This window comes from Pseudorasbora parva, chromosome 21, assembly GCF_024679245.1.
Source record: "Pseudorasbora parva isolate DD20220531a chromosome 21, ASM2467924v1, whole genome shotgun sequence".
Taxonomy (NCBI): Eukaryota; Metazoa; Chordata; class Actinopteri; order Cypriniformes; family Gobionidae; genus Pseudorasbora; species Pseudorasbora parva.
In genome coordinates this window covers 28594789-28610149 of record NC_090192.1, presented here as the reverse complement: position 1 = coordinate 28610149, position 15361 = coordinate 28594789, and the positions used below count along the sequence as shown (strand labels likewise).

Here is a 15361-nt window from a genome sequence, read left to right as displayed (position 1 = left end):
TTGGTAAGAAATGTGATGCCAAAAATGTAAATACGCATTCTATGTAATCTCTATCAAACCAAACGGTAGTTAAATCAAAAGACCGGAAGTATCATATGATAAAGGCTCTTCCCTCTTCTAAGTTTGCTGTTGATGTAGCGTTCCAACCTTTTGTTACATTTTATTAAATTTTATTGTATTTTTAAAGTAAATATATTATTTTATCATATTAGTCCTATAATAAATATGATAATGCTTATAGAAAGTAAACAGCAAATTGTTGGGGTAGAATGTGGAATAATTTTATTTTTTAGGTATTCATAAAATATGACATCTTGTTTATCCAATTAGCCTAATGTTATAAATAATCGACAGATTAAGTACCGCATACAATAATTTATCATTATAGCAATTTTGTGTACATCTCTTGTTGATGTTAATGTCCAACAGCCACCTTCAAAAGGTTAACAGGGTAGGAGTTCAGTTTAATTTGACATGACAAGGCTTGTGCTCAGAGTCAGGTGCTGCTTTGAAAGAGAATTCTGACATGTAAAAAAAACTTCATTCTATTAATTTTTTATCGCTTACTATACAAAATCATGGTAACATAGGCATTTTTATATTGTATTACAATCATTACAAAAAATATGATATTTTAATTGTCTGTCCACTTGTTGAAAATGTTTTGTTGTAATGAAAAATGTTAAGTATAGGCCTTTAAATATATATGGAATTGCAGGTGGGTGTAGGCCAATATCAAATAATCTGTGTTGGTTTATGCGATCCAGGACCAGGGACCGATTTATGCTTCTCATTTGTCGCTTTGGATAAAGGTCTCTGTCAAATGAATACTGTAAATGTTCCAGGATGTCCTTAATCAGGAAGAACCTAGAAAAAACAGAACCCAATTAGTCAGATCAGCACATTATTTATAGATGTACTTTGCCATACTTTTTCAAAAGAGTGTCATGCATCGTGACTTCTAAATGTAGTGACTCACCTCGTTGGATTGATTTGCACCAAGTTTAAAACGACAGCAGATAACGTCAACAAAATACCCAATCAATCTGTGAAGCAGGTCTGTGTCAAGAAGCACAGCAGAAGAAAAGTCTATAAATGTTTGGCTATGATTTGTCACTATCAACATTGATAATATATTTTGTGTGCTTGATAATAGTGCTTGATTATATTGAAACCAACTTTAACAATAAAATATATAACTTGATTTAAACAATAAAAACACATTGTGATTGATTTAGACTTATATGTTTGAAAGTTACCTGAAGTTGAAAAGATTCCCCCAACGATGCCACACAATCTCACAAGAAACACAGAGAGAGGCATATGCTCCTCACTCACCCTCACCATTAATGGGCTCAGTTTATACTTAACAAAGATCCCCGATACATCCCTGCTGCCTTTCTTATGGCTCACAACCCGCTCCTGTATAACAGGGCAACAGGATCAACAAAAACACACACTTTCACACAGATTCACATGCTTGCACAGGGCACACATAGCCTACCCTTTCTGTAACAGAAAACTGGTGCATGTCCACTGAAACATCTGACGTGTGCAGCTTGGTGGGAACAACTGTGATAAAATACTGAAACAGCATATTTTCTGAAAATACAGATCAAGAACACTGGTTGGTGTTGCTGATGCTGGTTCTGCATGAGGCGTTCTCTAATTTTTGTTTTTGTTTAGTTTTTTTTTGTATTTGCATACATCATATCTAGACTCTGACTGTATACTGTGCTGGGTTGTATTGGACAAACACTGAACTACATTAAAAATACCTACGATCTAATGCAATTTTTTCCGTGCCATCAAGGGGATTGATGTGTCCGGGAACATCGTTTCCAAAAGACAAATAATCTATTCGATGTGAGAAGTTATATACTGTTGAAAAAAAGAGATAATTCTGGATTTTCAATTATGCTGGTAGAAAAGAACAGAATTTCCTTTATATGTGAATTATAAAATTATTTGAAAAGACACGTTGCAATGTGTGAGTCCGCCATCTAGTGGATATATAAAGAATTACATACATGGAAATTTGTCTTTAAAAGTTGACACCCAGATTATTAAATTAAAATCTGTAAATAAATAAAAAGTAAAACGTACCTTCTGTTTTGATTAATGAAGCAAAATGGGCATGACCTCTGATAGTATCAATTGGTCTATGAGGACAGAAACAATAAATATATATGTAGGCCACATCTTTACAAAAGCTAGAACATAGCTGTATTTTGGTTGCTAAAAGTGTATACTTACTTGCCTAGTGTGATATGGAAGTTCCCTGCCACTTTACTGACATAGATTTGTCCATGTATCCTACATGCATTCTGGAAGTCAGATGCAGAATCATTTCTGTCCGAAGAAAAAAAAACAGAAACAGTGGATGATTAATTCATTGTTTGTAAGGGAAAAGCTTTAGCTATATAATGTTTGATCAAATCCTTAATAAAATGGTGTATTATGTCTTTCTGTTTTGTTGATTTAAATAATACATGGTTATTTACACCTAAAATATTATTACATGTACTTTATTGCATCAGCACTGGATTTAAACTGATGTACCGTGGAACTGGGTCAGAAAAGTATCCTTTTAGCGCTGATTTAAAGAGTACATCTTGAAGTGAACGCTCATCTGTCAGTCTGTTTTGAATCTGCTGTAATATCCTTAGATACAAAAATCAGAGATGAAGAATTATATTGCACACACATATTGTCTGGACAACTGATTTAAGTAATAACCGACAAACACTACATACTGATACCACATTTTTCCCTGTGGAGAGGGCTCGAAGCTAACCTGAAAAACAAACAAAGCAAAAAAAATCACAAAACACAGCTGCTAGTTAACAGTTATGTAATGAAATCTGAAATGCAGTAGATGTTTTGCAGTTACTTACAGGATCATATTTAAGTTCCTTTGATGCAATGACAGTGCCAGCAATATCCAACACATCTGCACCCACCCCTATACAAGAATAAGGGTTTAAAACCTTTTACGTCAAATATGTTGACTCAAAATATTAATACAGCCAGTCCAGGCATAAAACATTCTGAAAAACAATTCCAGTGCATAACAGATGCGCTTACGTTCACATTTCATTGCAACTGTGATGTCAATTTTTATCTTCAATTTACTGTCACAAAAAAGAAATATATATATCATGTCAGGTCTTATTTTTTTTTTTATTATTTCTTTAAAGGAATTGAATTGAAAAATCTCAGTAAATATATAGGTATGAATTCAGGGTGAATGGGACACTTTTTGCCATTGAGATTGAAAAAGTGTCCCAATCAACCTAAATCCACCTCTATCTGTAAACATGGTAAATATACACACCTGGTAAAATCAGAGTCTACTTCATATTCATATTTCATCCATGAGTCCTGGTACACAAGAAACTCTGATATGGTCAGAAGTGCCATGATGAGGAAAACAATCAGAGACACTGGAAAAGAGAAAAGAAGTCAATCAGAGACAGGTAACATGCTATCATATTAAAACGGCAAATGTCAAAATTCACCTGTGCCTCCAAAAGCTGATGTTACCACATAGCTCTCTGGAACTTTAGGAAAGGCGTCTAGTTCTTTCACTATATCGATAGTCTTTTTTCTGTTCAGCCTCTTCATTGTTTAATGGATGTATCTTTCAGTAGATTTACCTTAGTCCTGTACATTCAAAAACATGACTTTAGAAATAGGATAAAGATATCACTAGAATAATAGATATCACTATACCACCGCAATACATAAGACAATTGTTTTAAGTTTTCTAAAATATAAGGCATGATCTAATTAAATATGCACTAATTTGCCCACATTTCCAAAACAGAAATCTGAACATTGGATAAAGTCAGGTTCAAAATAATCCATAAATCAGAAATAATATTGTCAACATCCAGAAGAAAAAAAAATGTCACTACGTTTTAGGAATAACGTGCTTAATGTTAAATTCCTCTGCAAAAACCTTCAGTATACAACTGGAAAGTTGAGATTATGGCCATTATTAAAGATATAGTGTAGTTAAAATCTATAGACACAAATACGTAAAATATAATAAAATAACACTTATAATAAACTGTATTACTAATCTGAATTGTTTTTCCTGTAGTATCTTAAATGAACTGGTAACTATGAGGCAACAATGTCTGTGTTTGATTCCTACGTTATATTTGTACATATAGTTAATGAAAACACTTTTACTCCCACCCAGTTTTACAAACAAAAGGCCCAGTCCCAGACTGAAATGTTTGAGCTAGCAACATATCTTAGAATATGTCAGTTCCATTGTTTTGTTTAGTTTTTTGTCTCAAGATGCACAACAGGAATGTTTTTTTCTAAAACACATTTATAAAAGCTACTTAAATGCCCTAATTGAAATAAGGCCTAATCCTGGCTTTAATCTAAACCAGGTCTCAAGTCTGTGAAACCAGGCCGCAGTGCATGTCTTTCTGACTTATACCGCACACAAGCAAACAGCTAAATTAGATCATTCTTCCCACGTTAATCACCCAAATGAAATAATGAGTTCATTTCTGTCTAGACAACTTTAAAAAGCAAATTGACATTTAGTCACAACAAGACTGATTAAATATCGGTCTTACCTTTACCTTCTTTGAAACACCTTTAAAACTACGCTTTAGACCATTTCCAATGGGACCGTGCAATTGCTGACATTCAAATGTGCGGTTTTGCAACCACTGCCACATTGTGGAACAGCTGGTTTTTCCGGCTAAACAAAAACCTAGCACAGGTTCTCAGCACAGATCTGACAGTACTTTAATAGATTAGCCTGATACATCCCTTATGTTATACTGCTGTGTTAACTGACATAGGTTTTGTCATATCATGGCAGAAGCTTTAGCCCGAACCCAGTTGGCAATTCAGTGGCAAGACAACTTTTTTCACAAATGTAGCATAACAGTAATGAAGCACACAACAATGGAGAACACAAGCATACAGGCTTTAATCACAAAACTAACACAAAAGAAACAAAACACAACCACATCCACATCCAACATAAGTGTGACTTAACCCTGTGACTTAAATACACAGGGAAAAGAGAAGGAGCTAAATGAAACGCAGGTGAAACTAATCAGTAAACAAACTGGTACACCCTAGGCCTTGCGGCCTTATAGGCAATGCCTATGCAGGCAGCGTTTGCGCACAAAGGCACCTCATGAAACTGATTTTGGGCAGACTTCTGAGGCAGCGTAACAGTTTAATGATCTACAGAAAAACAGAGAGAGCTTTGGTGAGAGCTAAACAAATATTTAATTACTATATTAGTAATTTCTCATTTAAGGTGACATCAGAAGGGGAAAATGTTGGTCAAAAACATACATTTACACAAACTGACCAGCAACTCCAAATTTCATACACCATCTTTACTGTTTGTTATCAAATGGAATGCATAGGATTGTGGGATATAAAAATGTATATATGTATGTTGCCTTCAAAAATCGATCTGATGATCTCAATAGACCGAAAGTAAAGCTAATTGGATTATGACTAATTTGATCAACATATTAAAACCGTGGAGGGTGTAAAGAATTGCAAAATAAGACTCGTTACAGTGACATGTATGCATTTTATAATTAAATTTTACTTCATTACATTCTAATATAATAAATTGAAGTTGTGTCTTAATCCACCATATTATTGTAACTGATTTATTATAATAGTAATGTATATATTTTGCCTTGATAAAGCATCACAACAATGTGAGATTTTACCTTGCTTGCATTGAATTCATATGCTAGTCAATGTGAAAAGCAGAAAGCGCCCCAGTCACGTGAAGTCATTGGGTCTCAGAGGTCGTTCAATTGCGCATGCGCATAAAATTCCTTCAGCACGCGGTGGTGTCGAGGGTAAGAACATCATCTTTTATCTCCGCAATAATACAATCGGAAAAGTTGTTACGTACTTGTATTTATTTAAGTTACACTTTTTAAGTTGTCTTAACTAACACATGGGATACGCTGAAGTGTATATTTGAATTAAACTCGCTCTGTCCGTTAACTTGGCTGGCCACGTGTAAACCGTTCTGCGTTTTTCTCTGAAGCAATACTGGCATAATTACATTCAAAACACTTGATTTTTTTTTTTAATAATTAGTTCAGGGACTATACCGTTTATAGAAAAGCATAAGTGTCAGTATGTATCTAGGGTCTAATTGTTGCCACACCTGTGCACACGAGGCTGCATGCACGTGCAAATGGTCCTGTCGTCTGCTGTTCAATTTGAATTGTTTGCTACATTCACTAAGTGTACTTTTTTAAAGCAGATAAAATAAAACTTGAGTTCATATCTGACTGTTTATTAATTTACGAAAATGTAGCCTTGGGGTGTCTCAAGACCCTCCTAAAAAAACGCCTCGACTCCCCACCCACCCTCTTCCTGATTAAAAAAAAATTAAAAAAATAGGCCATATATATCCGGTTAACATTACTCTGAAACAATTGCAGTTATTGCCTTCATAAGCTACCATATTTTCTGCTTAACTTTTATTAGGCTCCGCAGGTCGAAAGAATTGTTTTTTTCACAAAAAACATTCTCTGCAGTCCAAGCGCGATGCACTGAACCTCACTCTCGCTCATATCTGAGGTAAATCATTAACACCATCATCACTACTTGCAGTACATGTGTTTTATTGAACTAAATACATTACAGTCGGCTAAAACGAATAAGCAGCAGCCAGCAGGTTACTTTTCTGGAGCGCTCCCGAGTCCATGTTTCTCTCACTGCGGCCAGGGTTGCCAGGTCCCAGAAATATTTCTAGCCCAATGACAACTCAAAACCCGCCCAAATGGAATGAAAACTAGCCCAATTTTTCAGTGTCCAATCAGATTAGACAACCACTGGATTCACATAAAGGGCCCACAAATAAACTCATATATAAAATTTATATAAAATGTATTGTTTTTAAAAAAAAAACTCTTCTGCTCACCAAGGCTGCATTTATTTGATCAAAAATACAGCTAAACAGTATTATTGTGAAATATTTGTACATAAAATAAATAACTATTAAAAATAACTTTTTTTTAATATAATCTAAAATGCAATTTGTTTGTGATTCAAAACTGAATTTTCAGCTGAATTATTCCAGTCTTCAGTGTCACATGATCCTTCAGAAATCATTGTAATATGATTTGCTCCTCAAGAATTATTTATTATCAATGTTGAAAACAGTTTTTTTTCAGGATTATTTAATTAATAGAAAGTTCAAAAGAGCAGCATTTATCTGAAATATAAAGCTTTTTCAACTTTATAAATGTCTATACCGTCACTTAATTAATTTTTAAGGCATCCTTGCTGAATAAATGTATTCCATTCTTTGTTTACCCACCCCCTACCCCCGGTAGTACAATGTTACTAAAGTTTTCTATTTCAGATGAATACTGTTTTGTTTGTTTTTTACTTTCTATTAATTAAATAATCCTAAAAGTGTTTTAACATTGATAATAACCATATGTTTGTTGAGGAGGAAATAATTATATTATAATGATTTCTGAAGGATCATGTGACACTGAAGACTGGAGTAATGATGCTGAAAACACAGCTTTAAATCACAGAATAAATTACACTTTACTATATTCAAATAGAAAAGTTTCTTTATATTTTAATTAATTTTTTTAATAATATTTCACAATATTACAGTCAACATTACTTTTTTATTTTTAATAAAATAAATGCAGCTTTGTTGAAGATACTTTTTTCAAAAACAATCAAAATAGTCGATTCCAAAATTGTGTGTGTGTGTGTACAGTTTACAATCTCAGGGCTGTCTTCATTTAGACATATGCTCTCTTCCCCACCCTTCTCATGTGGTGCTGAATAGATTTCAGCAGTAAAGAGACAAAGCATCTGTGGTGATGGTTTTCTCCATTTACCTGACATTTTATAGTGCTGCTTGTTCATCCACGGACAACTGAACCGATGCTTCAACCACCAAAGGCATAACTCATGTGACGTGATGCTTGATTTGTGAAATGCTCAAGTGACGTGTCTACTCACGTGCAGTGGTTGTTGCCAAGTGAATTCGTTCCCGGGGATCAATACCCACTAATAAACCGTTCCATTTAATTTTTTCTTTGGCTCTTTTATATTGTTTCGCGGCCGCAGTACTTTTTAATTGTAGCCCAAAAAACCGCAACCCGCGGCTCCGTAGTTTTTCCCGCAACTCCTTTTTTTAAAATAGCCCAATTGTGCGGGAAAACCGCGACCCTGGTAACTATGACTGCGGCACAGCTGGGCGCACACACAAAATAAAGGCAGGAACATAGACATGTGGGCAGGAACGCATCTCTTAAAGGGGCCACACTATATTCCTACTTGTGGAATATGGTGTGCTCACAGGTCCGCATTACAGCTTTTGAACTATGCCGTGTTCTGAATTACTGCCAGTGTAAAAACTCCCTTTATTTATATTCTTAAATTGAGAGAAATCACTGCTTATTCTGAATTGTTGGCTTAAGAGACATGAACAAGTTCTTTGAATGTCTAGTCTTCATGCTCTGAGTATAGTTTATAATAAACATACATTTGCATAAAGCATGAATTTTTCTCTATACCTATGTTGATTAGAGTATTAAAAACTTGAAACATGTTCATTTAAGGTACATTTAGAACTGATAAGTGTGCAATTTAAATATTTAATCGATTGACAGCCCTAAAAAAAATATAAACATAAGAATTACTGCGCCACACTATGAACATTGCTGTGCATTGCGTCCTTGCGTTCAAGGCGCTGCAACAAACCCGCAAGAACTGAGTAGAACTGACAAAGTAGTTGATACGTTTTGTTGTTTAGTAGCCGTAATATGCAGTTATTAGCTGTGTCCACTGTATTTTTTGTTGGTTTTCATGAGACCCCCCATTGAAATGACTAGGACCCCCCAATCAAAATTGTCTGGAGCCGCCACTTGTTCTGTAGTGTTGTGCCTTCTTAACAAATTACACATCACTATGAATGATCATGACATAAATGATAGGTAAACCCGCACAGCAATGATCAACTTCTCTATTTGGCATGGGAAGTAATGTGGTCGGAAACCAAAGTTTTCAGACCTGCGTTCTCTGGATTTCTCAAGTGGAGCACTTTTACATTCAAGCTGGTTGCCGCCGAACCCCATAATAGCTTGTTACCATAAAGTTGATCTTAATTTTAACTCTCCTCAATGCTCAAATTGTCCAAGACCCACTGTTCTCGCCTAAGCTCACCACCGGCTCCCATTGAAAATGAATGACTTCGGGCCACCTTGAAGCTCTTGGCGCTGGAGGTGTGAACGCACAGTTAAACTTCTCGTGACAATGCTGTGCTGGCCCGTCCGCTGTCCTGAATGTCATTCTTGTTCACACAATATTGCATTGCTAGAATTCATAAAAATATTGCTGCCTGATTGGCCCTCCACGTTCATTATGTTTCAGTTATTCAGTTTGAGATATACACTTTAGTTCTAATAAAACTCTGATAAGCAATTTTATCTCTAACAGTTTTTTCACTATAAACTGCAAATTTGGAACGACTGATACAGCGGGTGTGGCTTTATTGCATCTTTACATGCAGCTGATTGGTCCAATTTGGGTTTGCGATCTATAACCCAGAATAAAACTTGCTCCAGAGCAGGTTAGCTGTGTAGTGTCAGTTACCATGGTGATAAACAACGCTAAACCAATCCACCTTCTTGAGCCCGAAAAACCAGAGTTTGCTTAAACTATTCTTGAACTTACCTCGGTAGCAATAGAAACCAGCTTTGTGCAACAGGCCACAGGTGCGTTTACATGGAGCACTGTAATCGGTTTAAAAGTCAAATCTGAATGGAAATGCTCCATATAAACACCTCAATCAGAATAAAAATGCTGCGAATGAAAAAAACGAATGAAATTGTAATCGGTATGAGAGGGGTGGGATAAACCTTTTCACGAACCGATCAAGTGAACATTTTTACCATGTAAACGATTTGTCCCGATTACTTTTGGGTGTGCGTCCAAATATGACGTGATACACCGCGCCTTCACCACTGAAGAGCGCGCACCGCGCTCGTAGACACCAGGCTATAATGCTGACATGAGAGGAAAGTTTATTTTTCTGAGGGGTAACGTTACTTTTTTTGTTAAGTTATATATGTTATGAAGATAATGTTGGCATAATGACACAGACATAGCCTGGCTACACCCACATCTTGACAGCATTTGTCCCAGGCACTTTTTACTTCAATTGCGCCTGACAGAAGAATTAATTTTTCTGAGATGATGATTACACTTTACAACAAATAAATAGCTTTTAAAACCATGTAAAGCCGGGTGCACACTGTGCGATTTTGGCCACGATTTGGCCGTCTGGGACAAATTAGCAAATCCTAAAAGATTCCTCTGATCCTAGGCTAAAATCTGACGTCTTTGGTCGTTAGTTTGACATGTTCACCGGCAGCCGATTAATGAGCGCTGCGATCAAATTTTACCTCAGACGAAATTCTGGCAGTGTCAGAAGATTTGGCACACAATCCTGCAGTGTGACTTCTCCTACGACGACCGTCAAATATCTCCGTTTTTCAAGACAAACTATGACCAAAACGAGAGCTAGAGATTTCTTTGTATCCAGCATTTCAGTCCCGCGTGTAATGCAGCTCACTGTCACTGAACGCGTCATTCACTGATGATATAACACTCATAGTGAGTTTTCTTGCGCGCGTCCGTTTTTAGCGCGCCTTCACTATCATGCAGTCTGACATTAATGTCAACTGAGATCTTACAGTGTGACATGGCGATCATGTTCGTACAGTCTGACAAGGGACATTCGCAAAGGATTTTGAAAAATCGCACAGTGTGCAGGACCTATAAGTCCTGGGGCCTGTTCTTCGTACGTCGCTAACTCAGTTAGCTGGATTTGATTGTTGACGATTTGGCTTGATCTCAGATTGTTTGGTTCTTCGAAGCTCATCCTGGACTTGCGGTCATAGCAACAGGTCCGTTAGCTTAAACCTGCTTGGGAGCAGGCTTATTTCATGTAAACAGGATTAGATTGCATCTTTAGGTGATACTTAAAATCTGTCCCAGCCACTTCTACTTTATTACAAGAGTTCATTACTGAACCAGGGGCAGTAATAATTTAATTATAATTATTATAATTAATATAAAAGTTTATTTGAAAATAATATTTTAATGTTGTGTAAAATTTGTGTTTAATACTATAGACACAGTCACTTGATTGAGAAATTTATTTATGAATTGTGATGGAATGATAACTTTATAGATGTATTGGAGGTTTACACACCTTGTGCAGTTAATCTGTTTTTTTATTGCCAGCAAAAAACATGTAAAATACAGCAAAGAAAATATATTAATACACATATACAACAAAATAAAATAAAAAAGAACAATGAAACAAAAAAAATGCCAGAGTGGGCAAACCTTGATAAATTAATTAAAAAAATTATATTCTTTTAGAATATTAGAAGTCTTTCTAGCTTTTTTATTCTTTAAACTGGTGCAATAGTTCTCCTGAAGAAAATTAATAAAATGTGGCTTGGATCCTGACCATTTCTTCTTGTGTATATGAAATTTTCCCAAAATAATAAAAAGTAGAGATGCTCCGATCAGCATTTTTGGGGCCGATTACCGATCACCATGATCTGCCGATTGCCGATCACAGAATGGCAGGGGAATGGCAATCTTTTATCTATAATCTTGCAGAGTTTGCACCATTTGTAGAAATGAAACTAACTCTAAAAGCTGTAGAAATAGGCTAGAGTCAAGATCTTGAAGAACCACAAAGTGTTTATTTTTTAAAAATGAGATTACTTAAGGCTACTGTAGGCCATCTTTACCTAATAAAGCAGAGTAAAATTAAATTATTCCAAACAGGGGTTAGGCAGACCAACACACATCAGATCAGCTTAATGGGATGTAGCCTCCTAAAACACTGATTGCATTTAATAATTGTCAGCTATATGTAAAACTTGTTACACCAAAACTGGCTACTGTCACAAAGAACCAAACTATGGCAAGTTTTTTTCCCATTATGAACATCTGATGTAGTTAAGGAAACAAATACATCAGATCCAAAAAATAAAATAATTTAAGCTACTGTATGCCAATGCAATCCTTCCTAAATAATAGGGGTGCTCTGATCAGGATTTTTGGAGCCGATTGCTGATCACGGGAAGCAATATCTGCTGATCTGATCACAGATACTGACCTATTTGAAGCCTTCTTTTTATGATATAGAATTATTTATAGGGAATTTTAGAGAGATTCATTCAGGGAATTGATTATTTCTGAAACTGGGGGAATTCCCCCCTCATAGATAACTTGTTATACATTATCTCACCTAAATCTTTGATTATGCAGTGCATTTTAGTTTTTAAAGACATTTTTTTTCAGGTAGGTCTAACATTACTATTGAGGTAAGAAATATACTAAAGAAATTTAATAAATGATCAAATTTAAATTAGTCTTCCCTGAATAAATTAGATTAATCCTTTGCAGCACAATTTGTACTCGCAAGCTTTTTGTGAGATGGGCTGTGTGTGTCTTTGAGATCACGTTCTCTTGGAGAGCGTTCGTGAGTGCTGAGTGAACACTGGCAATACTTGACAATAAATGCAAATGATAAACTTAAGTGACGATGCGACACTGCTTCGATTGTGCAAGTGGCAAATCCTGTGTCAACTGTGCAGCTCGATTTTAGAGCAAATGCGTTGTGCTGATATGAAGCCAGTTGAGCACTTTGAGTATGGAGCTAGAAATATGACAAAATGATCTGAATTTGAATTGTATAAATCTGAATTATTGACAAGTGTAATCTAACAAAATTGAATATTATGTTGCATTTTACACAGTTCTGAATTTGAATTTTTTTAATTGTTGAATATAGATCCTTTGAAATTGAACACATCTGAAATGTTTTTATGTCGAAATTGTTTAGACATGTATTTTCAAACAGCAGATATTTTGTTCTGAATTAATCGACTGGAAATATTCAGTTTTTGAAAATACAGATTCAAGATTTCAGATGAAGAAGAAATTCAGATCATCAAATTCAATGTTCTAAAATTCAGATCATCAAATTCAATATTCTAAAATTCAGATCATCAAATTCAATATTCTAAAATTCAGATCATCAAATTCAATGTTCTAAAATTCAGATCATCAAATTCAATGTTCTAAAATTCAGATCGCAGAAATTCAGATCTTACAGAAAGTAGGCCAGAGGTCATCAGGGAAGAGTAAAGGATGTCAGAAAAATCCAACGGAGCACCATCTGATCATTTCATTTCCTATTTGTAATGGAATAAAGAGAAAAGATCAAACAACCCCTTTATACTTTTTTGTTTATTTTAGATTAATGCACAGAAAAAGAGATTTCGGCTAGATTTCTCATTTTTCGTGCGTGATTTACAAATCGCTGATTAGTGAAGAAAATCTAAGCATTTTACGTCATCTGTCGTTCTCCAGGGTTGAATCCAAAATTGCCCCCCTAAACCCTCACTATACCCTACTTTAGTCCACTAATACAGTTAACTCGAACAAGTGAATGAATGTAGATCCGATGAGTTGTCTTTTGGGGGTGGGGGGTGAAGTTGTTAACAATAATAATGGGAAATGCTCTAATGATGCGTGACCTATTTTTAACAGTCTATGGCGTGACATTCACAGATCACTGTAGCCCTCAGTTCAAGCAAAAGGCAGCGCTCATGACATGAACCAATCACCTCCGCTTTACAGCACGACAGAAATCATGAATGAACACACAGGGCTGACTGTAAGGGCTCCACATTATCTTTGTCTGGGACAAATCAAAGAGGGTTTTACTTTCCCGACAGGACAAATAAAACATTAAAATAACCAGATAATAATTTATTTATTATTATATTCAATGTAAACAGCGACTGATAATGGAGTGTATCTCTGGTAACAAAGTCACGTTGAGGCTGGCGCTGCCTGTCTCTTTGTGAGACATTCGTGGAGAAATCAAAACAAGTGAGCAGCAATCTAAACGATTTCAAATACATTGCAATCGTGAATTGTGTAGCATAATTCATTATTAGGTACGTACATGTTAGACTCAAAAAACTTGTTTTGTTCTATTTCAACTATGATTTCACCAACGAATATAGTTCCAAAGGAACAACACTCAGCGCGGTGTTTTGAACTGAATGAATCAGCGTTTTGAATGAATCATTTGAATGAACGACTCAATGACTCACTCATTAAGACGATCACTTGCTGCCACCTATTGGCGGTTTAGTTTCATGTTTAAAAGTATCATTGCATTTTTTTATTTGTATATTCAAACATTTAGAACATCAATCTCATAACATTATTTATTGCTGTTTTATTTTTGCAGTTTAAATTAATTAATCTGATTGGTAAAAGCCCTAGTGTCTTACTAATATAACTGCATTTATTAATCAAATGTAAGAATTGAACATGAAATGCATACATTTAATAAGATTTAAAAAATGGCCTTTATAAAATGACACAACGCCCTGGGGTAAATATCACAAATATGCAGATTTAAGCAGGCCTATGTAAAAGCTGATAGAACACTGATGAGAATATTATTTCAAAATCAATATATGTATACCACCAAAAATCCCCCCAATACACTGTACAGTACATAAAATTTACTCTGTACTCTACCTGATAGGCCGGATTTTGAAACTTGTTTGCAGGTATGTATTTGAGGGTATAGGGGGCGATTTCAGATTCAGCCCAGGTCTGTTCAACAAAATAGTAGTCTTATAGCAGTAGAAGACTACCGCTTCTTAAACTGTACTGGGCAGGTCCTAGATCAGGCAACTTTTCTGTGCAACTTAACCCGTTTCACAGAAAAAAATGTTTATCTGATATATAAAATATTAATCAGTACCCAACCTTATTTAATTGTGCGGTAAACCCAACCCGATCACACGAAAAATGAGAAATCTAGCCAAAATCTCTTTTTCTGTGCATTAATCTAAAATAAACAAAAAAGTATAAAGGGGTTGTTTGATCTTTTCTCTTTATTCCATTACAAATAGGAAATGAAATGATCAGATGGTGCTCCATTGGATTTTTCTGACATCCTTTACTCTTCCCTGATGACCTCTGGCCTACTTTCTGTAAGATCTGAATTTCTGCGATCTGAATTTTAGAACATTGAATTTGATGATCTGAATTTTAGAACATTGAATTTGATGATCTGAATTTTAGAATATTGAATTTGATGATCTGAATTTTAGAATATTGAATTTGATGATCTGAATTTCTTCTTCATCTGAAATCTTGAATCTGTATTTTCAAAAACTGAATATTTCCAGTCGATTAATTCAGAACAAAATATCTGCTGTTTGAAAATACATGTCTAAACAATTTCGAC

The 15361-nt window shown here is 35.2% G+C and overlaps 2 protein-coding genes across 3 annotated transcripts in view; one reads left to right on the top strand and one right to left on the bottom strand.

Moving 5' to 3' along the window:
* Window positions 1–277: 277 nt before the first annotated feature.
* On the bottom strand, window positions 278–8009 carry si:ch211-225b10.3 (endoplasmic reticulum-Golgi intermediate compartment protein 2). Of its 2 annotated transcripts, none has more exons than XM_067430348.1 (14): window positions 7890–8009; window positions 3522–3666; window positions 3338–3446; window positions 3088–3134; window positions 2898–2965; window positions 2757–2797; window positions 2563–2664; window positions 2257–2352; window positions 2107–2162; window positions 1783–1881; window positions 1505–1602; window positions 1260–1422; window positions 980–1059; window positions 278–867 (listed from the first exon to the last, which is right to left on the bottom strand). In XM_067430348.1, exons 2-14 carry the CDS (start codon window positions 3625–3627, stop codon window positions 853–855), a joined length of 1080 nt encoding a protein of 359 aa, XP_067286449.1. In that variant the 5' UTR covers window positions 3628–3666; window positions 7890–8009; the 3' UTR covers window positions 278–852. The 2 variants fall into 2 exon arrangements, with proteins under 2 accessions (XP_067286449.1, XP_067286448.1); XM_067430347.1 differs by lacking the exon at window positions 7890–8009 and adding an exon at window positions 4608–4695.
* Window positions 5743–15361, top strand: part of tdrd1 (tudor domain containing 1) — a 23450-nt gene continuing 13831 nt past the window's right edge. The window contains exon 1 of the mRNA XM_067430343.1: window positions 5743–5867. The gene's annotated coding sequence lies outside the window, so the exon portion shown is untranslated. The remainder of the gene's footprint in view (window positions 5868–15361) is intronic.